This window comes from Siphateles boraxobius, unplaced genomic scaffold (assembly GCF_051911475.1).
Source record: "Siphateles boraxobius isolate OS27281-9 unplaced genomic scaffold, OSU_SipBor_1 13, whole genome shotgun sequence".
NCBI lineage: Eukaryota > Metazoa > Chordata > Actinopteri > Cypriniformes > Leuciscidae > Siphateles > Siphateles boraxobius.
This window is the reverse complement of record NW_027508733.1, coordinates 10,699,530-10,723,189: the sequence shown is the minus strand read 5'-3', so window position 1 is coordinate 10,723,189 and position 23,660 is coordinate 10,699,530. Positions and strand designations below refer to the sequence as shown.

The 23,660-nt window shown below is 40.9% G+C and overlaps 1 protein-coding gene and 1 long non-coding RNA gene across 2 annotated transcripts in view; both read left to right on the top strand.

Annotated features, from left to right (window-relative positions):
- LOC143736380 (uncharacterized) overlaps positions 1–23,660 on the top strand; it is a 57,812-nt gene that overhangs the window by 26,074 nt on the left and 8,078 nt on the right. The window contains exons 6-13 of the mRNA XM_077227120.1: positions 7,293–7,443; positions 8,590–8,641; positions 11,358–11,684; positions 12,288–12,623; positions 13,021–13,371; positions 13,773–13,898; positions 16,047–16,072; positions 23,282–23,402. Of these exons, the coding sequence (XP_077083235.1) occupies positions 7,293–7,443; positions 8,590–8,641; positions 11,358–11,684; positions 12,288–12,623; positions 13,021–13,371; positions 13,773–13,898; positions 16,047–16,072; positions 23,282–23,341 (1,429 nt within the window). The 3' untranslated portion in view covers positions 23,342–23,402. The remainder of the gene's footprint in view (positions 1–7,292; positions 7,444–8,589; positions 8,642–11,357; positions 11,685–12,287; positions 12,624–13,020; positions 13,372–13,772; positions 13,899–16,046; positions 16,073–23,281; positions 23,403–23,660) is intronic.
- Positions 25–4,262, top strand: LOC143735355 (uncharacterized). Its single transcript, XR_013203119.1, has 2 exons — positions 25–152; positions 3,746–4,262. It is a non-coding gene; the product is annotated as an uncharacterized LOC143735355 (long non-coding RNA).

Sequence of the window (23,660 nt, the reverse complement as noted above, 5' to 3'; positions counted from 1 at the left end):
TAAGCCCTATTTTCAGTTTCGTTATGACGTCGGTATAAATGCAGATGGACGAAACAATTTAATGGATTAAAATCTACATTTATTTGAAGGAAAAGCAGTGAAAATGATTATCTTTATTCTGTCCTCATTGCTTTGGTGTTCACGTGACTGTGGTAAGACATTTAGACCTTTATGTTTCACTTCCGGCTCTCATGATAAAGCGAAAGTGTTGTGTTGTTGTTTCTGGTGTGGCTGCGTTACTTGGCTAACATGCGATCACCGTGATCCGATCAAGCATATCGGACCATCAAGCCAATCCACGGCGTTTATTTTTAAATCAATAGAGCAAACCTGTTTAAATTAGTTTGGCATTTATCACGGAAGCGTTCGAAATGAGGAAGCTTCAAATAGCCTAGTAGGCTAGTGATGAAAAACAATAGCAGTTCCCATATCCTCAGTCACGGGACTGTGATGACTTAATTATGTAGCCTATACATTCAGACACTTATAGTGAAATTATACAATTATACTAGTACAAAGCTCCGAAACAATGAACTACTTGCACCATTAGTTCCGCGTTAGTTAGTTTCCTGTTAGAGCGTTCAGCGAGCCCATAAGCTGTGCCTGTGTATCAGTGTGAAACTGCGGTCAAGTGGGCCGCGAGTTGAAAATTAAGTCAAGCCAGCCGCATATTTATTTATTCTTTTAGTTTGCGCGTCTAATTGTTACGGTATGGGTGCTGGAAGAGGTCAAAATTGATTTTCAGACTCTATTTTTCTGCTATTTTGCATCTTATTAGGGCACAATTAATACAATTTCATGATTGTTTTTTTTTTAAAAACACGACTTTTATTTAATGTTTGTAGACCTATATATGATTTACATTAATTATTATATAATTTATTAATCTTCATATAATGTTAATTGTCATACATCATTATTTATTTATTTTTACATTTTTATTGTTAATTTTTATGTTTGTATATATATATATATATTATACATTAATTATTATAGCCTACTTTATTTATGCATGTTAATGAAATGAAATATTAATGTTAATTATCATACATTTATTTTGCATTTTTATTGTTGATTTTAATCTTTGTATATAAAGTATACATTAATTATTATACATCATGTATTAATGTTTATTTATTATTTACTTACATTTTTCATGTTAAAGTAAATTACAAATATAATACAACGGGCTTGTGGTGGCTTTTAATTCTGTCAATTATAATTGCATATATGAGCTATAAAAACCTGATCTATGAAATATACATTCAAACTAATGTATGAAATATGATACTCAACACACACATCAACAAACACTTACATCATGTCCCATTTGCAAACACTCATACGAGTAAACCTGACTATTCATTCAAGTCATTTGACTAGTTTTGGAGAAAAGGCAAACTCACCTTAAACATCTAAGTGCCTTCTAGCACTTACACCATGTCCCATGTTCAAAAACTCATAAAAAAAAACATTCCATTATAGGTTTGCTCATTATTTAATTTGATTCCTTTTTGAGAATGACCCTGGCTATTACTGTTATCATTTTCATGTCATTTTACTGTATAGTTTTGGAGAAAAGTAAGGACAAACTCATTAAAGTGCATTTTAGCACTTACATCATGTCTCATTTTCAAACACTCATAAAAAGTGTTCCTTCATAGGTTTGCCAATTATTTTAATATATTCCTGTTCTGAGTGACCCTGAATATTACTGTATTTATTTTTAAGTCATTTTACTGTATAGTTTTGGATAAAAGTAAAGGCAAACTCACCTTAAATATCAAAGAGCATTCAATCACTTAAACTATGTCTCATTTTCAAACACTCATAAAACGTGTTCCTTCATAGGTTTGCTCGTTCTTTCATTTGATGCTTTTTCAAAGTGACCCTGACTATTACTGTTATCATTTTCATATCATTTTACTGTATAGTTTTTGAGAAAAGTAAAGGCAAACTCACCAGGATCAGGTTTTTATAGCTCATATATGCAATTCAATTATAATTGACCGAATTAAAAGCCACCACAAGCCTGTTGTATCATATTTGTAATTTACTTTAACATGAAAATGTAAGTAAATAATAAATACATATTAATACATGATGTATAATAATTAATGTATATACTTTATATACAAACATTAAAATCAACAATAAAAATGCAAAATAAATGTATCATAATTAACATTCATATTTCATTTCATTAACATGCATAAATAAAGTATTATAATTAATGTATAATATATATATATATATATATATATATATATATATATATATATATATATAAACATTAACAATAAAAATGTAAAAAAATTATGATGTATGACAATTAACATTAATATGAACATGAATAAATTATGTAATAATTAATGTAAATCATATATAGGCCTACAAAAATTAAAATAATAAAAAAAATAAATCATGAAATTGTATTAATTGTGTCCTAATAAGATGCAAAATAGCAGAAAATAGAGTCTAAAAATAAATTTTGACCTCCTCCAGGACCCATACTGTAAGTACACAGTTGAAAAAAATGTGCGGCTGGCTTGACCGTGTATTTTCAACGCGCGGCCCACTTGACCGCAGTCAATGACTGGATTGTGTAACCCAGTGAAAATACGGGGTAAAAAGAACTTAATGTATTAAAATAGTATAATATCCCTTTAGGAAAACTAGCAAAACAGGAGCGATAGTTCCTCACCCAGTTTGAACATGATTGACAGGTCACGACGCAACTGTGTGATCCTGTGAGAACCTGCGCGTGTTTATGCTTTGGTGGAAAAGGGGTATGTGAGAAAGAAAGAGACGAACATGCTTGATGGAGACAGGAAAAAAGAGAGGAAATTAACAGATTTAAAGTTCACAGAGGGATAAAAGTGAGTGTATTAGCAAGCTAAAGAACCAACACAGAAGACAGGATAAGGAGGACTGGAGGAGCAACCGGGAGTTTGGCCGTTTTCCACCTCAATTTGTCTCGGTAAGCTAGGGAAATGCATGACGATAATATTGCTAACTGTGTGTGTAGCGCTACTTTTGGCTGTATTTAAGAGTTGAGGGGGTGTTCATGGCCTGGCGCCGTAGAAATTGATTTCTGACAGTGATATAAAGTTTTAATTTTAATTAGCAACTGAAATAGTAAGCTGATATTTAAGTTACTTAAGCACAGCTGCATTTATGTTCATTTGCTTTGTTTTAAGGAGTAGCTGAGTGAATTACACAGCATTGCTATTGAAGGGAAGGTTATGGAAAAAATACTATGGTTTTTTATGATGATTTTATTTTATTGTTGTGTATGGAATATGTTAAACCTTAATGTTTAAATTCTGCCGTGGGGATACAACATGTTCTCTGATTAGGGTACTCTAATTAGAGTATTAGCATTGCAACTACAGTTATGTGTTGCAGCTTAACATATATAACCTGTAACGTTACTGCCTACAGTTTTCCTAATATCGGGATAAGAGTAGCTTGATGTTATTTCTGTTGATTTATTATCAGATGTTATTGAATAAGTACAAGGTTGTACATGTTATATGCTGGTTACTAGATATATCTAGATATTGAGCTGAGATTTGAAGTTTGAACTGAAGTGTGATAAATAGGCCTGATCATGTGAATGTTGAGTATTATGCTGCATGTGCTGCTTATGTTACTTGGTTGTTATGCTTTAGTATGATTGTTGTATAATATATATAGCATGTTATATATAACATTGTTTTAAATTCCTGTTTGCAAAAAATAGGTCAGGTCTTATGGACAGAGTGAGAACTACTTGGAAGATCCCTTTTTATCGATGGCGAGCCTCTCAGTGTGATCTTGAAGAGACAGACCAACTCATCGAACACTTCCCTTGATGGTAGGAAAGTATCAGTCGCCTGAGCTGGTACACACACACTTCATCCAAAAGTGTCAACTTTCCTCTTAAAATGATTACAAACAGACTGCCAACTTTCCTCTTAAAATTATTACAAACAGACAGACTTTAACGACTACAAAAGGAAAAACCAAAGACTCATTTATTTTAAAAGGGCCCTTTTTTTTATTTTTCATGTATGTTGTGTAATTGTGTCAATTGTTACTTGCAAAGTAATGTGAGCAAAATTTACTGTTTACAACGTACTTGGCCTGATACTTCCTTTTCTGGGTACAGTTTATATCACTTAGCTCCTTCCGAACCTAGCACAGTGTTAGCTCACATTTTGAGAGTATCACGGTTAATTTAAATGGATGAATAAATAAACATGTTGCCCAATTGTTAATTTCTTTATTTGTCTTTATTTATTATATTTGCAATGAACGTTTAGTTACCTTTACATCATTAAAATGGGTGTCTCAACTGTACCATGTTGAGACAAAAAGCACCTTATTTTTATGAGCTAATTGTGGAAAATATAACCTACTTATGGGTATTATTGATTGATAATATCTTAGTCTACAAGCTAATGAAATGTCATGTGGCAATTCACTTTTCAGTATCTGTTTTTGTTAGAAAAAACTAAACGCAAAAAGTGTCTCAACTGTACTCAGTCTACCCTACACGAAACGAGTAGCATGAGAATGCATGCATGAGAATGCAGATTATCACTATTTTTTTTTTTATTGCTGCCAATTGATTAAAACAATGAATAATGATCTCTGTATTCACAGTATTTCTGCGCCCCATGGCGCTTTGCGCGAATTATGGGTGTAACTTCCGTTAAGCTTTAAACAATCAGTGTAAGGCTCGCTCTATGAACACAATGGGTTAAAGTGTCACATAAGATGACAAATCTACTCATCCTTCAACCATCGAAAGGAAATTTAAAAATGTAAAAGCATCACCAAGATACTTTCAACGGACCAAATAACCCCAAAAGTGCGAGTCTTTGGTTAAATATCACTGTAGAAGGCTAATATATAAATGTATGTAACTTATGTTGCCTTAATCAAAAATGTTCATTAACTTCAGCATTACGTGATAGCCTACTATTTCAAAGTAATTTCCATCATTTTGACAGATTATAAATTGCATTTACCTGTGAAAACAAACCAAGAGACGTGAGGATTTGAGGAGAATAACGAGAGATTCTTAATGCATTCCAGTGAATTATTAATGGAATATAGGCCTATCGTAAATTACATTCGGTAGAACTGACCACAAATGTGCAGTAGCCTATATATGTTGTCCTTTTTCAAACTTTTACTGCGGATTGCAAAGGGGAAAAAAGAAAATGATCATGAGGAAAAGAAAGCAGCGACTGAGCTCTTGCCATAGATATTCTTGTTATAACATGTCACGTTAAAATACCAAGTATAACGTTATTCTCATGATGTCTGAAAATAAATTAAGAAGGAAAATTGACAGCTCATCCAGTCAAACTGACGGGTCAGCTTTATTTGTAGGACAACCTTATGATTTGAAATGATTCGTTTCAGCCTTTTTGAATGGAAGTTCCCCAAACCGGAAGTGCCACCCTTAATCCAAAACGCAGTAAGGTCGTCAGGAATAAGGTGGATTAATTATCTTGAGTCTGCTGAAATGTTTCTATAAATATATTTTCTTTCCAACTGTGCATTCTTAATAATAGGCTAAATATATTTATATAGCCTACCCTACATAATATTATACTTATCCACTAAGCCGCAGCAGTCCTATATGCTCGTCTTCTCATTAACAGTTTTTTCCTCTTTCTGACATTTCATACCTGTTGGGTTTACATTTTTAAATGAAATTGAGTATTAAAGGGGTGGTAAAACGCATTTTTTTCGAAGGCTTGATTGTGTTTGTGGGGTGCACTGTAACATGTGTTCATGCTTCGTTTTTTAAAAACGTTTTTTTCATATATTTTACCTTTATTCTACACTGCTCTGCCCCTCCTTGTAAAAACGGTCTGATGGTTTCCGGGTTCTATGAAACCAGTCCCTCAAAACTACACAATGGGCTCAGATTGGTTAGCTGGCCCAGTGTGTTGTGATTCGCTAACCGTCTAGTGCACGTTTTCCGGAAACGTCACACCCCGTACCTTTACCGGTACTTTGTGCTTTGGTGTATTATAAACAATGGCGTCAATAAAACCAATCGGACCCGGGGAAACGTTAGTGAAGATGATCGAGCAGAACCTGTTCAAGAACAGCTGTTAAACGATGTTTCAGAAAGGTTTGTTTTTTGTTGTTCTCTCATTACTTTTTAGATGCGCTGTTATTTAATTGTACTAATTATTATAGAATTACAAAAAAAAATAAGCTTCATAAACAAGAATTTCATATAATCGTTCTAACAAATTATACTACAGTCCTCAAAGGGATTTTTTTGAGTAAAGACTGCGGATCTATAGTGATCGTTTCTGACTGTATGCCACCGTTACTTTTGTATTTTTAGAACGATTGCAGACAAATATCTGTCGACAGAACTATTAACCCAAAACGAACACTAAACATCGGCTGACAAATCAAACACAGGACCATGTTTAGCATGCCTGTAGATAAACAAGCATGTAGATAAACATAAAAGCTCTAATCAAAGAATAATTTACACTAATTCCAAGTTCGCTGTTGAGATTAAAAAAAAAGTTTGTAACGTTAGGTGTTTGTCGGATAACGTTAAGTATGAATGAGCATTTAACAAACCAGCAGAGCCAAACAGCGTTGTCATTTGTTTACTTCCTTGCTACAACATACAATTAACAATACGAACTATTACAGGAAAACACATCGACAAAAAATAAATCATACTTACAGGTTGTGGCCCGTAAACAAAAGCTTCTGTTTTTAAAGTTGGAACTGCTCCATCTTTCAGGACAAGCCGATGTGCGAATCCTGCATTGAACTAGCGAAGATTGTGAAAGCTTTCCTCCGTAACATGTGCAGCACAGAGAGCGAGATTTGGGTAATAATTATGAGGGACCGAGTTAAAAATAAATTTTAGCCATTGATCCCTAACTCCCTCGTCCCTAGGAAGGCTGAACAAAGTGGACCTGCAATCCGGATGAAAATAACAGCAGCGTTTCAACGGCATTGCGACAACTCATCTCCAAAACAGCAATATAAAATGTCCTCGCCCCGCTTAATGCTGCGTTCCAGGCAGGTTTTTGAGCACGTAAATCACGACTTCAAACCACGACTCACGACTTTGTAGCGTTCCAGGCCAGTCACGCCAAACTACCTGAGCGCAATATATAATTATTTTTTCAGAGACACATAACATTGTAATACATAATCGTGTGTGTATTATTATCATTATTATATTATTATTAATTTGACTGAAACGTTATATTGTCCTAAAGTGTATTCTCACTGTGTACCGCCTGCAGAAACACTGCATCCTTAGGGGCTCCCATTGTTGTTTTGTATGGGCTATGTGACGTCAGAGCTCGTAACTGGGAGTACATCGATCTAGTACGAGTTCACGGATGGGAAGTCACGGGTTTGACTGCCGTTCCAGTGCACTTTCACGGGTATAAGGTTGGAAAAACACGGGTTACAGGTTGCCTGGAACACATAAGTATTCTCGGAGGAGGGTTTTATGTAAATAATGGGATATGCAAACGTCAGCAACTCCGGAGGAATGTCGTGTAGTCCAAAAATGGCTGTTTGCTGTAGTCCTTAGAAATTGAATTTTTTAAAAGCAAATATCTCCCTTTGCTTTGAACTTTGAGCGCTGTAACTTTGCAGATGTTGTTTATGCTAAAACAGCAACATTACACACTAGCTAAAGTTAGAAAAGTGAAATCGTGTTTTACCACCCCTTTAAAAGGATTGCGTTTGTGCATGGTGTTTATTCCAGTCTTTTAAAATAGTTGAATGAATGAATGCTCGTGAGGTTGTAATGGTGTGAAAAAATGTATAATTCATCAAACTTTGTTAAATAGATGAGTTGCTTCTCAATCAGGTGCAGAGAGAGACTGAGCAAGGGATGATCCACATTTCATTAAGGTGGGGTATGTTGGAATATTAAATTGACACAGTATGGACATTGTAGCTGTTTTACCCAGCATTTAGTCTTTGTGCGTATCAAACATTATAATTGCACTGCTGCCCTGTAGCCTACTGCATGAGTTTGATTAGAATGATGTGTTGTGTTGTATTATTTTGTGTTACCGATTTGGTATACCACCCCCCACCCCCTCCCCCTCTTCAATCAATAGTATATTCCTTGCGTGTTGCAGTTGCACTCTTCAGTTTGCGGGAAGCACTCTGAAGAGAGGTATGTGTCTCAGTTAATGGAGAACTCAAACAAGGTCTTAGACTAAGAGCATATTAAATAGAATTTGAAATATGAAATCGGAACAAAATATGGTGGTAATACTGTTGGTGACTCTGTTGTGTGTAGCCTGTTGTGTGTAGGCCTACCCATAAGTATGAGGACGCTTGTTAATGTTAATCTGAGTTTCACTTAATTTCAATTTGATGACACAAGTGATTAATCTGTGCTGCAGTGAAATGTGCGCCAGTAATTGACGGTGCATTTTGGGTAATGTAGTTCATGACTTAAAGCATGTTATGTGTGTTGAGGATAATAAATTGAAACTGTGAATTGCTACTTTGATATTGTAAGTTGCCTGTATATTAAATATGGGACAATGTACTAACTGAATGATGTATTTGCAGATTGTTAATCCAGAACAGATGATTTTAACACTGTCCCATTTTATGCTTGCAGGTATGCTGTTGTATTCATTTTGTTTCATTATTATTTGATTAATTTCCAGAATTCATAAATCTTATTAGTTCTACATCAAAATATGCCTTTGGTGTTATGCATTTTATTAAATGGAACAATTTAAGATACTGTAAAGAAAATAGCCTACATCTTATAATATGAGTTTGCGGGAAGCACTCTGAAGAGAGATTGTCAATCCAGAACAGATGTTAGTAACACTGTCCCATTTTATGCTTGCAGTAAACACAAAGTAAAAAGGCATTGCTGGTGTTTCTCTTTATTTGGAGCTGATCCTGTGGTGCGTCCAGTGCTCCTTTACATGGTTCCTGTAACGATGTTAAATAGCTATAGGCTATTTAATCAATAACGCACACAGCATAGGCTAGAGGAGAATGACAGTCACAGGGCTCTCAAGTCTCACGCATTGGGCGTGACGCCGCGTGAGACACACGCATTTCAACCCGTTCACACGCTCACACGCCACACCTTGTATTTCTCACCCTGAGGAGTAAGGGAACTTGTCCCGCTATACAATTAATGGACGAGCGCAGGCAAACGGAGGCAAGTTTCTGCCGAGTTCATATCATCTGTCTCGAGTTATACTGAGTTAAATCCTAGCTACCAGCCAATCAGAAATGAGAATTAGTTGTTTCCGGGTAAATTATGTGTTCCCGCTGCAAGCACGTTCGTTACTAGACAACACGCGCACTCACGGAGTGGAAGTTGAAAGAGTACGATCTGATGAATGCGGTTTGCGGACATCTTCATTTATTTTTTTATTTTTTTTAGCATTTTGATTTTACGATTCCTGGACGATATCTCTTGCCTGTGATCAAAGACAGTGAGAGCTGTTGTTGAGGAGTATAGCCAAATTCGTGTTAAATTATTTTTGATGCATTCAAAAATCTCCAACTGCTTTTAAAGGGGTCATCGGATGCAAAATACACTTTTATATGGTATTTACAAATAAATGTGGCTTTGCAGTGTGTGGACACAATCACCATGCAATGAAAAAAATCCATTCACTTTTTTTTAATCCTCAAAAAGCCAAAAAGTTGTTGCTCATTATCATTTAAAGAGACATGCACCGAAATGGGTCACTGTGAACAGAGCTGTTTTTGAAGAGGTAAAAAGGGTGTTGTTTTACACAACCATTGAGAAATTTTAACCAAAGTATGTTACAAACTTTACATGAAGACCCAAAAGAATCATACCAACTTGTGGAAAATGGGCATCCGATGACCCATGTAAAGGTGACCGGTTTGGGTCTTGACATACATGCCCAGGGCAAGTTGTTATGACACAATGTTATGTACATTGAGCACTGATGTTCATTTGGCTTGTTTGGGGTCAAATTTATTTTTTATTTTTCAATAAATGTGTATTTTTTAAATATAACTATTTATTTTATTTGGATGAATTTGTCTTTTTATCAGATTTAACAATTGTTATAATTTCCATTTGTGCTGGTCAATTATGAACAATAGGCAAAATTGAACTGCTAGCAAAAATTTAAGCGAATTTGGTTGGGTCGAGGGACGCTGCTGCAAATATTTGGGTAGCTCCTCCCCTAAATCTCACTCTAAACTTTTGATAAAACTTGAGAGCCCTGCAGTCAACTACTTTAAATATTATAGCATTCTGGGCTTAAACATGTAAATAGTTAAAAGATCGACATTGAAAAATGACACAGAATGATTGATATTTAATCAAAATAAATAAATGTTCGTGGTTCGTATTGATGTTATTCATCTGTTCTCACACACTTACGCGTCGCGGTCACTAGTTTAGAAGAACACTGACACCCTGTGGTAAAATAATGGCGTATTTTTAACAGCAGCAGCTGCTTTCTCAGATCGGCTTGGGTTGAATTTAAACGTCATGTTCCGATAAATTTGGAAAATTCTGCACACACATCAGAATATACCTTCTCCTGTCAATAAAAATTGCCAAATTTTAAAATCTTATTGCGGACACTAATTTTAGGTGGCGTTTGTTCAACTCATTGACCACAGTACATTGAAAGTTAACATAACAGGAAATAAGTGAGACTTAGCCACTGATCTATATAACATTCCATATACTGTAGATCAGTGGACGTAGCCTACTATTTCCAAACGGAAGTGCGTCATGAAGCTCGGTGCAAGTGGTCCATTGCTTCGCAAAACGATTCACTGTTCCGAAGCGTTCAAAACGCCACACTGGTGACCTCTGCTGGTCAGTACAGTGTAAATGCACCAAAAACTCAGGCCAAACATGCATAAAAACAACTTTTACAAACCCATTGGAAATATTTTATTGAAAGTAAAATCTATCAAATGCAATTAACCAATCATCTAATAAGATTAAATATCAAGTGTCTGTATAATGTGTTCTTTTACCAATTTTCAGGGTTTGTTTTGATTGTTCCATGGATGGCTCAGTTTGTACCATTTCAAAAATCGCTTTTTTTAGACTGTCTATGTTGTCTAATCATATTATTTTGACTATTCCCAAAAAGAAAAATGTGTAGGGTTGTTGGAAAAATACAGATTCTGGGAAATATAAAACTAAATATCTTATGCAGCTTCTAAAATGCAAATGAAAATTCGAAGAGCCACACCCTAAATTACAGCCAGGAGCCACTACTGGATAGTTCGCACTTCAAAATACAGCTATTCAAGTCATATGGTGAACATTTTGTTTGGTTTAAAATAACTATTCATTTCTCTTCCAGGTGCATCTGGTGTTGATACAGAGAGATTGTCTGTGATGGAGGGAGAATCAATCACTCTAAACACTGATGTTCAAAACAACCAACAAGTAGATATTCGGTGGTATTTCACATTAGTGAATGACATGGTCATCACTGAAATTACTGGAGGTCAGAGTAAGATCTGTACAGATGTTCAGTGTAATAAGAAATTCAGAAACAGACTGAAGCTGGATCATCAGACTGGATCTCTGACCATCACAAACACCAGACCTACAGACTCTGGAGTTTATAAACTAAAGCTCAACAGCAGCAGAATCAGTACAAAGATCTTCATTGTTACTGTTCATAGTGAGTCATTATGTTTAAAAGCGTTACATCACGTCACATGTTTAATGTTAGTGATGTTTTTGAACACATTCAGAGGTGTTTTTCTCTTTACCTGCATTCTAATTCACATTAAGTACATAGATAATTCAAAAATTTTGCTGCATATTTGTTGCTGGGCAGCTATTCTGTTAAATATTCCTGAAGAACTACGTTTCTTGGCAAAGAAATTGTTATTTGCTATAAATTCATCATTAATTTATTACATTTGTGTTGCCGTGTGCTTGTTTAAACCACTGCCTAACAGGCTTATTGCTTTCAGTATGATTTAAAAAGGTAATTTGTTTTAGTCTCAGCAGTTAGTCTTGGTTCATAAGTTGCAATTTTGTTCCAAAGATATTGGTAAAATTGATTATTAGTAATAATGACTTTTTAGCGGTTACAGATTCAGGTCTGTTTATCTATTTGAAACAATATACTTGTTTGAGATGGGCATAATCTGCGCAGAAACGATCACCCATAAACACGGCTACACAACTTTCAAGATTACGCATTCTGCATTTTCACAGTAGTTTCATGTTGTTTAATTTTGTTTGGCTTATATTTATCTGTTCCTTTCCTCCTCAGGTTTCTTCATCGCTGATACAGATGAAGCGTCAGCTTTTGTGATGGAGGGAGATTCAGTCATTCTTCACACTGGTGTTGAAACAAACCAACAAGAAAAGATTAGATGGTATTTTAATAACACTCGCATCGCTCAAATCATTGGAGATCTCAGTGTTATCTGTACAGATGTTCAGTGTAATAATGGTACTGAGAGATTCAGAGAAAGACTGAAGCTGGATCATCAGACTGGATCTCTGACCATCATGAACATAAGAACTACAGACACAGGAGTTTATCAACTACGGATCATCATCAGCAGCAACATCAGTACAAAGAGCTTCATTTTTGCAGTATATGGTGAGTCGTTATATAATAAAGCATTAAGTCTTGTACAGTTAAGCTTGGTGACATTTAGAGGTATTTTATCTCTATACATGTATATTAATTCACATACAGATCATTTCTTCACAAACACATTTCCTGTGGAATTTGTACATTTAAATATATAGTATAATTTAAAGCACTTTGTTGTATCAGTTTTGTTCTGACGAAGATGACAGTGGAGCAATTGTTTAGATCAATATATTACACCATACTTGGTATTTTTAGTTCATCACGAGGATAAAAGTATGTTTATTAGCTCAAAATGTGGATAAATGTTGATTTTTAGACTAAAAGTAAAGAGAGTTCCACAGTTCTCTCATGATATGTAGTTTCCCCCTAAAATAGGTGGTTTGTGTTTGGTTTGTTTCAGATTTTCCTGATGTTGAAGTAGATGAGATAAAGAGAAAGTCAGTGAAGGAGGGAGAATCTTTTACTTTAGACACGCATGTAATAAAAAGCCCAAATTGTTTGATGATGTGGTATTTTAATGACACTCTCAGCGCTGACATCACTAGAGATCCCAATAAAACCAGTTCACATGTTCAGTGTAATGAGCGATTCAGAGACAGACTGAAGCTGGATCATCAGACTGGATCTCTGACCATCACAAACATCAGGACATCAGACGCTGGACTTTATAAACTACAGATCATCATCAGCAGAATCAGCATCATAAGGAGCTTCAGTGTGACTGTCAGCCGTTTCGGTGTTAATGTCACTGGTGAGTATCATGAAGCCATTCAGTGCATTTTCCTTTGGAGTTTAATGAAACAGTTGAAATATATACTGTAAATCAACCCTGTACATGTACATTGTTGGCTGTTAGAAAAAGTGAGATTTACCTCAATATTAAAATATAAATGAGTCTAGTAACTAATTCTAATATAAATTTACATTATGAATTTTGCAATTAAGTATTGTTAATAACAAAAATGCATAAGATTCGTCAGTTTTCCTGTAAACATGCTGTTTCTTGAAAAAGAAATTTACCAGATGGTGTCATTTATAAAATAAATTACCATCACACTGATGACCAAATTAGATGGGTATAAATATCAGTCAAAAGACTTGTTAAAGTTGATTTTTAGTCAAGCTCTGGTAATATTGTCTGTCTCTCTTCAGATGTTCCACATTCAGGTTTGTCTTCAGGAGCTGTAGCAGGAATAGTTGTTGGTGTTCTGCTGGTGGCTTCAGCTGCTGGTGTGATTTACTATCGCCAAAGGAAATCTACACAAGCAGGACAATATGGCAAGTATTTTATACAACTTATTTGACAAGATGGAAGTGTAAGCCCGTTATTGGTCCAATTGCGTTTTCCAATAGGACGGGTGAAGGTCTCCGCGTTACTGTCTTTCCTTTAACGCAACACAACAAAATTAAATGAAATACATTTTCTCATATGTATTAGGGCGGCCTACCTCGTTATTTCATCTGACTCCATAAATGAAAAAGGTTATAATGATATCCGAGTATCATTAAATGTGGGCGCCGGTCGTTCTTTTACGCGGATCTCATGATCACAAACTCATTAGAGGTTACCAGAGGTTATGGCTAAAGCGATTCAACAATGCCGCCGCACACGCTTGCTATTGTTAAAAACCATAGATATGTACACTAGATGTCACCTTGGGGTTCAAAGCATGCGCCAAAACCGCCGCCATCTTGGAACAGTGGTCTTGTCATAGGAAGTAGCTAGGTAACGCTGAATTCATGGATGACTTTTGTGCTGCGTATGGATGTTCACACAAATGAAATCTAAAAACCAGACAGCAAGGGATTATATTTCACAAGAATGTGAAATTTTGTAACGTTTTTTTAATTTCTCTGTACTCAATGAAAAAAACATGTCTGACCGTTGGAACGAACCAAAACGGTGATTGGTGATGTAGTGATTTTTTTTCTGTTAGACCTTTTCCTTCATTGACGCTGATGCATTAAAGAGGAGGGGCTCCCCTGTTCCATGATGGCGGCTCTATTGACGCATTCGTTCCAATGAACTGCCGTAGCCAAGGCGACATCTAGTGTATATATCTATGGTTAAAAAGTACCCCTTGTAGCCCCCTACAGTCACCCATATAACAACTTAGTTAAAGCCCAAACAATAACCAGAGGTTATGGATAGTAAGATAATGCTGCTTTAACGCTTGCTATTACCTTAATAGCATTTTATCTAGCCCCCTATTTGCGACTGCATAACAACTTAAAGGCAAGCTGTTAGTCAGGAATCTAGAATCCCAGCAGATGTGCCTCACGCTCCATCTAAACTGGGAGTATGTATTTAACCCTGGACGCAGATTTGCGGAAACATAAGACTTCACTTAGTCTGCTTGAGAAAATAATTTCAGAGTGATTTAAAATGAATTCAAACATAATTTATTGACCAGGTAATAAAACAATAATTCAAAATCCAATTCATAGAATAAAATCGTCAGTTAACCATACACAATAACAACAATACAGAAATCGAGGAATTGTAGAAATATTTACCTGGCAACAAAAACTACACACAGCAATCATGTGAGAAGTCTACCTACAGATTCCCCGAACCTTTTGTCAATTTTCCTTATAAACCCAGATAATTCAATATGGTGGTTTTTGTCTTTATAATTAGATTTTGGTCCTCTATTGAGGGGTTCACAACTGTGGGATCAGAATTTATAATTGAATGGGTTCTTGATACCTGTAGAAGAGAATACTTATGTACATACAGGAGGTAGTTTGAATGGAGGATATGGCGGAGGCCACACCTTTTAAGGTGCACACAGTATTTCAGATATATTCTAGAACTCCTTGGAGCTTTGTATTTACCAGGCGCACTGAGACATTTTAAATGATACCAAACATGTATAGTTACTTATTGCACACATTTAACATTGCATATGTTTTTATGAGTTTTAGGAGAGGAGGAGAAGAGGGGGAGAAGGGGGAGATGATGAGACTGTAAAAATGAGGTGTGAGCTGCACTGTTTGGTACGTCTCGGATGTTGCTGTTATATGTAACGGAGGCCAGCTTGTAGTTGCTGTGCAAGTAAACCTCACTCCTCTGATCTCAATAGGCGCTCTAGCGACAGAAGATAGAGTCTGCAGTCTTTAGCCACCTTGTTAGAGCACCTGACTCTCTCGCAGGAGACCCGGGTCCGAGGCCTGCACACAGCGGGGCGAGTAGGACCCGGGTGGAGGGGTTACACACATATGCAGGAGAGATTTCAAATGTTAATTCTCAGGAGAGCCTTTTGTTTTCTCGAGGGGTAGCCCAGACTTACTGGCCTTACAGAAGTATGAGATTTATTGAGCAAAATAAATCTTTAAAAATAATGTGTATTTTTATTCAAATTAACCAAAATAATCTGAGTTAAATCAAGTTTGTTGTTGTTGTTGTTGTTGTTGTTTATACAGGCGACACAAGGCAGAATCATGATGAGGTAAGATGTGCACTGAACCCGTCTCTCTGCAAAAAAATTGAATTTACAACCGATTCTGATTTGTGAGATCTGCAAGTCTCAGTCTCAGGCATTCTCAGACAGTCTCAGTCTATACAGGTGAAACTCAAAAAATTAGAATATTGTGCAAAAGTTATAATTTTGATGATTATGGCTTACAGCTTATGAAAACCCCAAATTCAAAATCTCAGAAAATTTGAATATTACATGAAATCAATAAAAAAAGGATTTTAAATACAGAAATGTTGGCCCTCTGAAAAGTATAATCATGCATATGTATATAGTTATATATACTAAATATATTAGTTTAACCTTTTAATTTGAATTACTGAAATACATGAACTTTTGCACGATATTTAAATTTTCGAGTTTCACCTGTATGTGTGTCTGCCAAGCTGGGCTACAGTATCTTCTAAGGCCGTGGCAGAATTTTTGAATTTATTCAGAACAGAATTTATTCCATGCTGTCGTCTCCGCCGGTTTTAGAACATAAAGCTGTGGCTAAAATCACGTAGGCCTACAATGTAAGTAGGTACTACATTTGAATTGAAACTTTGCGACCGTTCCGGACATATAGGCTACTACATCCGCCAGTGTGACACTTTCAGACTTGATAAATATGATTAGATTTCAGTTGGATTTGCACAAAAATAACAATTCAAGGCTAATTCATCTTAGCCTTTCGAAAACCGGGAGAGTGTATAAATTTCCCGGGACAGGTTGTTAAAAAGAAGAACAATCCCGGAAAAAACGGGACGGGTGGCAACACTATTGGAAATCGACTCGGTTACTAACGTAACCTCGGTTCCCTGAGAGGAGGGAACGAGTATTGCGTAAGTAGCTTACGCTATGGGAAAACTCCTTTTCTCGAGAATATTGAAGTCTTTATGTAAAACGCATTGCAGCTGCACAGCTGACAGCAATGAACGAAGGCAGCTCGGTCATTGGCTGTGCTGCGGCAACTTGCTCGAACCAATGACGGGGCGACTCTGAATGCGCGACCAATGAGCGCGCTTCGCGCCCGCGTGCCTCAGAGCCCGCCAAGATGGGCGTGGCCAAGAGCTATATATTGGGCGCCCCGTCATGAGAGTTCTTTAGGTTAAAACGACTGAAGCGAACTAACCAAGCACAAGCACGGCAGCTTACGCAATACTCGTTCCCTCCTCTCAGGGAACCGAGGTTACGTTAGTAACCGAGTCGTTCCCTTTCGAGAGGTCTCTCCTATTGCGTAAGTAGCTTACGCTATGGGAACACCATGCAAAACGCCGTGCGTGCTGAACTTCGCCTTATGATAGCCAGAGGCAGGTGCCTGAGCTAAAAAAGCAAAGTTATCATCCAACTAGCCGGCAGAGGCGAGCTTTATATGTGGGAAAGAATACAGAGCGGCTAGAAGGCGCTCAGTGTGACACAAGCACATACATAATCTAGATACGAACTCGTAGTTCAACTAGCATCATGCTGATAGTACATTGGAATGCAGTGTCGGGACCTGTAGGTTGTAGAACCTGATAAATGTGGACGGTGAGGCCCAGCCTGCCGCCGCACAAATATCCTCGATCGGTATCCCGCTCGACCATGCCCAGGAAGAAGCCACACTCCTGGTGGAGTGTGCTTTGACTCCCCAGGGGCATTGAAGTCCCTTAGCTTCATAAGCCAGCGCTATAGCTTCAACTATCCAGTGAGAGATTCTCTGCTTTGAAACGGCGGAACCTTTCGTACGGCCGCCAAAGCATACAAACAGTTGTTCTGTCTGTCTGAATAGGGCAGAACGCTCCAAATACACTCTGAGAGCCCTAACGGGGCAGAGTAGATTAGCGTCGTGTTCGTCTGCTGGGGACGATAGCGCAGTTAGGGAGATAACCTGTGCTCTGAAGGGAGTGGTGAGCACTTTAGGAATATACCCATGTTTCGGTCTAAGGACGACCCTGCAGTCGTTAGGTCCGAATTCTAGGCAGGCAGCGCTTGTCGAAAGCGCGTGCAGGTCGCCCACTCTCTTGACCGAGGCGAGTGCCAGCAAGAGCGCAGTCTTGAGCGAGAGCTGTTTAAGGTGCACGGTTCGGAGTGGTTCGAACGGAGGCCCTTTAAGAGCGTCTAGGACAGTAGCTAGGTCCCAGATCGGCACTGAGGGGGGGCGTGAAGGGTTCATCCTCCTAGCGCCCCTTAGGAAACGAATAATTAGGTCGTTTCTTCCCAATGGACGTTCCATTACAGGGTCGTGTGATGCTGTGATGGCCGCCACATATACTTTGAGCGTGGAGGGGGCGCGGCCCGCCTCCAGAAGCCCTTGTAGAAAAGCGAGTACGTTCGTAATCTCGCATGTTTCAGGGTTCAGGCCCTTGGCATTACACCAGACACTGAACACTTTCCATTTCTGGGCATATAAGCGTCTCGTGGAGGGCGCCCGCGCCTCAGCGATGGTTTTTAGTGCTCCGCTCGTGAGGTTCCTGGGAACCCGTTGAGGGGCCATGCATGAAGGGCCCACAGATCGGGGCGGGGATGAAATATCATCCCGTTGGCCTGACTGAGGAGGTCTGGCCTCAGTGGAATCGGCCGTGGTGCAGATTGCATTTGCATCAGATCTGGAAACCATGTTTGGTTCTTCCAGAGTGGGGCTATCAGCAGCACTGCGTTTTTCTCCTCTCTGACCCGACTGATGACCTGCGGTAGCATCGCGATCGGGGGAAAGGCATATAAGGGACGGCTCGGCCAGCTCTGGGCGAGCGCATCCATGCTTTTCGTGAAGAAAAGAGGCGCGTTCTCCTTGGAGGCGAAGAGGTCGATCTCCGCTTTGCCAAAGGTTTTCCATAACCAGTGAATCGTCAGCGGGTTGAGAGCCCATTCTCCTGGGAGAATTTTGTCTCTGGATAGCATGTCCGCCCCCTGGTTCAGGGCACCTGGCACATGCGCTGCTCTCAGCGAGCGCAAGATGTGCTGGGACCATAAAATGAGTCTCCTGGCCATTGAATGCATGGAGCTCGACCTGAGTCCACCCTGGCGATTTATGTACGATATTACCGTCATGTTGTCCGTTCGGACCAAGACGTGTTCGTTTCTCAGCTGTGGGAGCAGGCGCTCTGAGAGCCAAAGCGACCGCTTTCATTTCCAGACAGTTTATGTGTAGGCGCTTCTCCGGGTTTGACCAAAAGCCGGAGACAGGCCTGCCCTCGTAAAGGGCCCCCCAACCTATTTTGGAGGCATCTGTCGTTATCATCTTTCTCCTTGTGTTCACACCCAGACTCACGCCTGACTGGTACCAGTCGGCGGCTTTCCAGTGCGTCAGGGCTTTTATACAGCCGTGGTTCGCTCTGATTAAAAGGTGGCCCGAACGCCACGCGTGAGTAGGGACGCGGCTCTTGAGCCAGCGTTGGAGAGGGCGCATATGCAACAATCCTAGCTGGAGTACGGCCGATGCTGAGGCCATGAGACCGAGCATCCTCTGAAACCGCTTGACGGGGGCGAGCGCGCCCGCCCTGAATGATGTTGCAAGGCGCCGGATGGTGAGCGCGCGCTCTGATGACAGACGCGCTGTCATTTGCATCGAGTCTAGAACTATTCCCAGGAAAGAAATCCTCTGGCTGGGAGATAGTATGCTTTTTGCAAAATTGATTCTTAGACCCAGGCATTCTAAATGGCTGATAATCCAAGATCTGTGTGTTATTAACTGACTCTCTGATTGTGCTAGAATCAGCCAATCGTCGAGATAATTCAGTATTCGCACTCCCCTTCGCCTTAGGGGGGAAAGTGCTGCATCCATACATTTCGTGAATGTACGGGGAGCCAGGGACAGGCCGAACGGAAGTACTGTGTACTGGTACGACTGTCCCTCGAAAGCGAATCTCAGAAACGGCCTGTGATGAGGCGCTATTGGAATGTGAAAGTAAGCATCTTTCAGATCCACTGAGAGAAACCAATCTCCTGGGCGTACTTGCGCGAGGATATGCTTGGTTGTTAACATTCTGAACGAGCGAATCATTAGTGCTTTGTTCAGGTGTCTGAGATCTAGGATGGGGCGGAGACCTCCATCCTTTTTTGGGACGAGAAAATAGCGGCTGTAAAAACCTGCCTCGCTCAGAGAGGGGGGAACAGTTTCCACAGCGCCCTTTTCTATTAGTTTGCGCACCTCGGTGCGTAGAACATGTGAGCACTCTTTTCTCACTTTCGTCTCGACCACAGTCGTAAAACGTGGTGGTCTGCGAGCGAACTGGAGCGAGTATCCGTGCTTTACTATATTCAATACCCATTTCGGCATATCTGGAATATTTTCCCATGCCGCTGCACGTACAGATATGGGCTGAATACAGGCTAGGGGCGGGCCGCTGTGACGCAGGGACCCGGCCAGCGAATCGCCTGAGCTCATAGCTCTCAGAGGCGCGGGCGCGCGCTGAGCAGCTGAGTGAATGGGCGCGTGTGTGATTACAGCAGCGCGCGCTGTGTCTGTAAAAGTCGCAGCCTGGGCTGGGGTTGTGTTTGACACTGTAAGGACAGTGTTTATAAGTGGGGGTGCATAAACAGTGGTAGGCACACGCGTCACTTTTATAATGTTTCCCGCTTTTACTGGGGATGAATTTATAACTGTGTGAACAGTGCTTGTGTGTAGTGGTGCGTACATGACCGTAGGCACGTGATCTACATTCATGGGGTGCGCAGCTTGAGCTGGGAATGAATTTGGCACTGTTTTGACAGTATCTGGGAATGCACACTTTGTGGACATGTGAACCCTTAGTGACACAGGCAGAAAAAGACTCTTTTTGTGTTTTCTGTGCGTCGCCGTAAAAACGGCGTTTGTTTGCAGGTGAGCGAGCTCTGTGACTGGCCCATTGACTGCTGTATGAACATATCCAGCCGCCTGTAAGGGGACTGGGTAATGCTTGAGCTTTTGCAGAGAGAGTGGTCCGGCTTTTGCGAGACACGCACTCTCTCTTTTCATTCTTGTGGCTAGGACGGCTTTCGAGGCTCGGGGTTCAGCACAATCTTGGGCCGAGGACCCCGTCGCTCAGAAGGCGGCTTGCGGTTGTGAGAGCGCGAGCGGCGTCGAGCGTCAGCCTGAGGCGCGGGCTGAGAGGCGGTGGGGGCTGTTCTAGCCTGCTGCGGCTGCGGCGGCCTCTGTCTGCTCTGCGATGAGCTGGAGCGTTTGGGCAGGAAATGCCGCATAGCTTGTGAAGCATTCTGGGCCTCAGTGAAGCGTTCGGCGAAACCCTTAACCGCCGGTCCAAACAGCCCGCTGGTGGAGATAGGCGCGTCGAGAAATGGCGCCTTATCCGCGTCCTTCATCTCAGTCAGAGTCAACCACAGATGGTGCTCGAGGACAGTCAAATTAGCCATGGCACGGCCGATAGACTGGGCGGTGGCCTTCGTGGCTCGCAGGGCTATGTCAGTCGCGCTGCGTAGGTCCTTAAAGGCTTCGGGTTCGGGGCCAGACTCGTCCATAGAGCGGAGAAGCTTGGCTTGGAACACTTGAAGTACCGCCATAGAGTGAAGCGCTGATGCAGCTTGGCCGGCGGCGGCGTAGGCGCGACCGGCGAGAGCTGAAGTAGTGCGGCAGGGCTTCGAGGGGTGGGAAGCTTTGGCTTTCCATCCGGTGGTGGAGGGCGGGCAGAGATGATTGGCCACGGCCTCCTCGAGGGGCGGTGTTCCCTCGTAGCCTCTTTCCTTCGCGCCGTCCACAGAGGAGAGCGAGGAAGAAAAAGAAGGCTTTAGGCGCGCAGAGTGGGGGGCTTTCCACGACTTGGTGAGTTCGTCGTGAACTTCCGGGAAGAAGGGAGAAGGCCTTTGCCGAGGGGCCTGCTGGCGCCCCTGCAGAAACCACTCATCCAGTCGGCTCCGGGTTGGTTCTTCGGGAGAAGACCAATCGAGCCCGAGGTCTTCCACGGCCTTAGAGAGAACGCGGATAATCTCGCTATCCATGGTGGAGCCCCCGCTCGCGCTAGCTAGCGTCGACGGGGCGGGGTCGAGAGTGGAGCCCGGCCAGTCGTCCGATGCAGCGTCGATTGACAAGCTGTCATCCATTCCCCCGTCGTCCTCGGACGCGCCGAAAGTCACAAGGCCCACCGCTCTGCTAGAGGGGTGTGGGTCCGGCTGGGTGAACTGAACCGGCGGTGGGGAAGGCAAGAGCGGCGGTGAAGCACGCGGAGACTGGCTCGGCGTGACGTCACTGAGCTCAGGTTCAGGAAGCCTCTGTGAGCGGTGCTTTTTCTTAGTGCGCGGCTCGAACAGAGGGATGGCGGCGATGGGCTCGCTCACGGCGAAAGCTGCGAGGCGAGCCCGCAGTGCGGAGAGACCCAGGTCGTCACATTCGGGGCATCCGCCCTTGGTCAAAGCAGCTTCTGCGTGGTCCCGGCCCAGGCAGCGAGCGCAGATGATGTGACGATCCCCGTCCGGGAGAAGGTCTCTGCACGACGCGCAGGAAGGCATTTGAAACAACGCCTTGGAAAATTTGCTCTTTTACAAGTGTCACAGAGCGAACAGATGTAAATACTTGCGTGAGCAGTACGCCGGATGGCTCAGTAGGATCACGTTAGAAGGCGGCTGAAGGTGCCGACGTCCTCGTAGCAAATCCCGCTGGTATGCTTTTCGACGGCGAAGCTTCAATAATCCGGAGGATCCAGCGAAGAAGGTGTTCGCTGAAGGAGATTAAATCTAAAGAACTCTCATGACGGGGCGCCCAATATATAGCTCTTGGCCACGCCCATCTTGGCGGGCTCTGACGCGCGCGGGCGCGAAGCGCGCTCATTGGTCGCGCATTCAGAGTCGCCCCGTCATTGGTTCGAGCAAGTTGCCGCAGCACAGCCAATGACCGAGCTGCCTTCGTTCATTGCTGTCAGCTGTGCAGCTGCAATGCGTTTTACATAAAGACTTCAATATTCTCGAGAAAAGGAGTTTTCCCATAGCGTAAGCTACTTACGCAATAGGAGAGACCTCTCGAAAGGGAAACGGGACAAACTGCGTATTGATTCAAAACGGGACGCGCTGTTTATTTCACAAATACAGGAAGATTCCGTTTTTTAAGGGACGGGTGGCAACCCTACTCAGCATGTATTTAGGCATTCAGAAATCATTGCAAAAAAACACCAATCATTTATTTTGACTTCGAGTACTGTTCTCTTGTGGTGTTTTACTTTAGAATAAAGGGCATTCAGCAAACATCAGAGGTAAAAACATTTCTTTTAACCTTCTGTGTGTGTTTTCTTACAGGGGAATACTGTGGAAGACTCAATTCCCTTATCAGACAGAGATGCCATTGATCCCTGCTGATAATGGGACATCGATAGGTTCTCCAGTTAGTAACCCATGGCCGCTGCAGCACCCCCTATTGGTGAGAGGGAGATTTTTTAAAAATGTATTAATTATTTTGCACAATTTATAAATTCCTTATGAATATTTAGGAAATGATTTTGCACAATTTATAAATTCCTTATGAATATTTAGGAAATGATTTTGTCACACGTAGGCTATTAAGTGTATTTTGGATTTTAATTTCATTATTTTGAGGCTTAATCAACACAGGTTCGGAAGTTACGTTGTCAAGGTCAGGCAGGCTAGTGGTGGCCGAGTAAAGTGGTTTCCCGCTCGT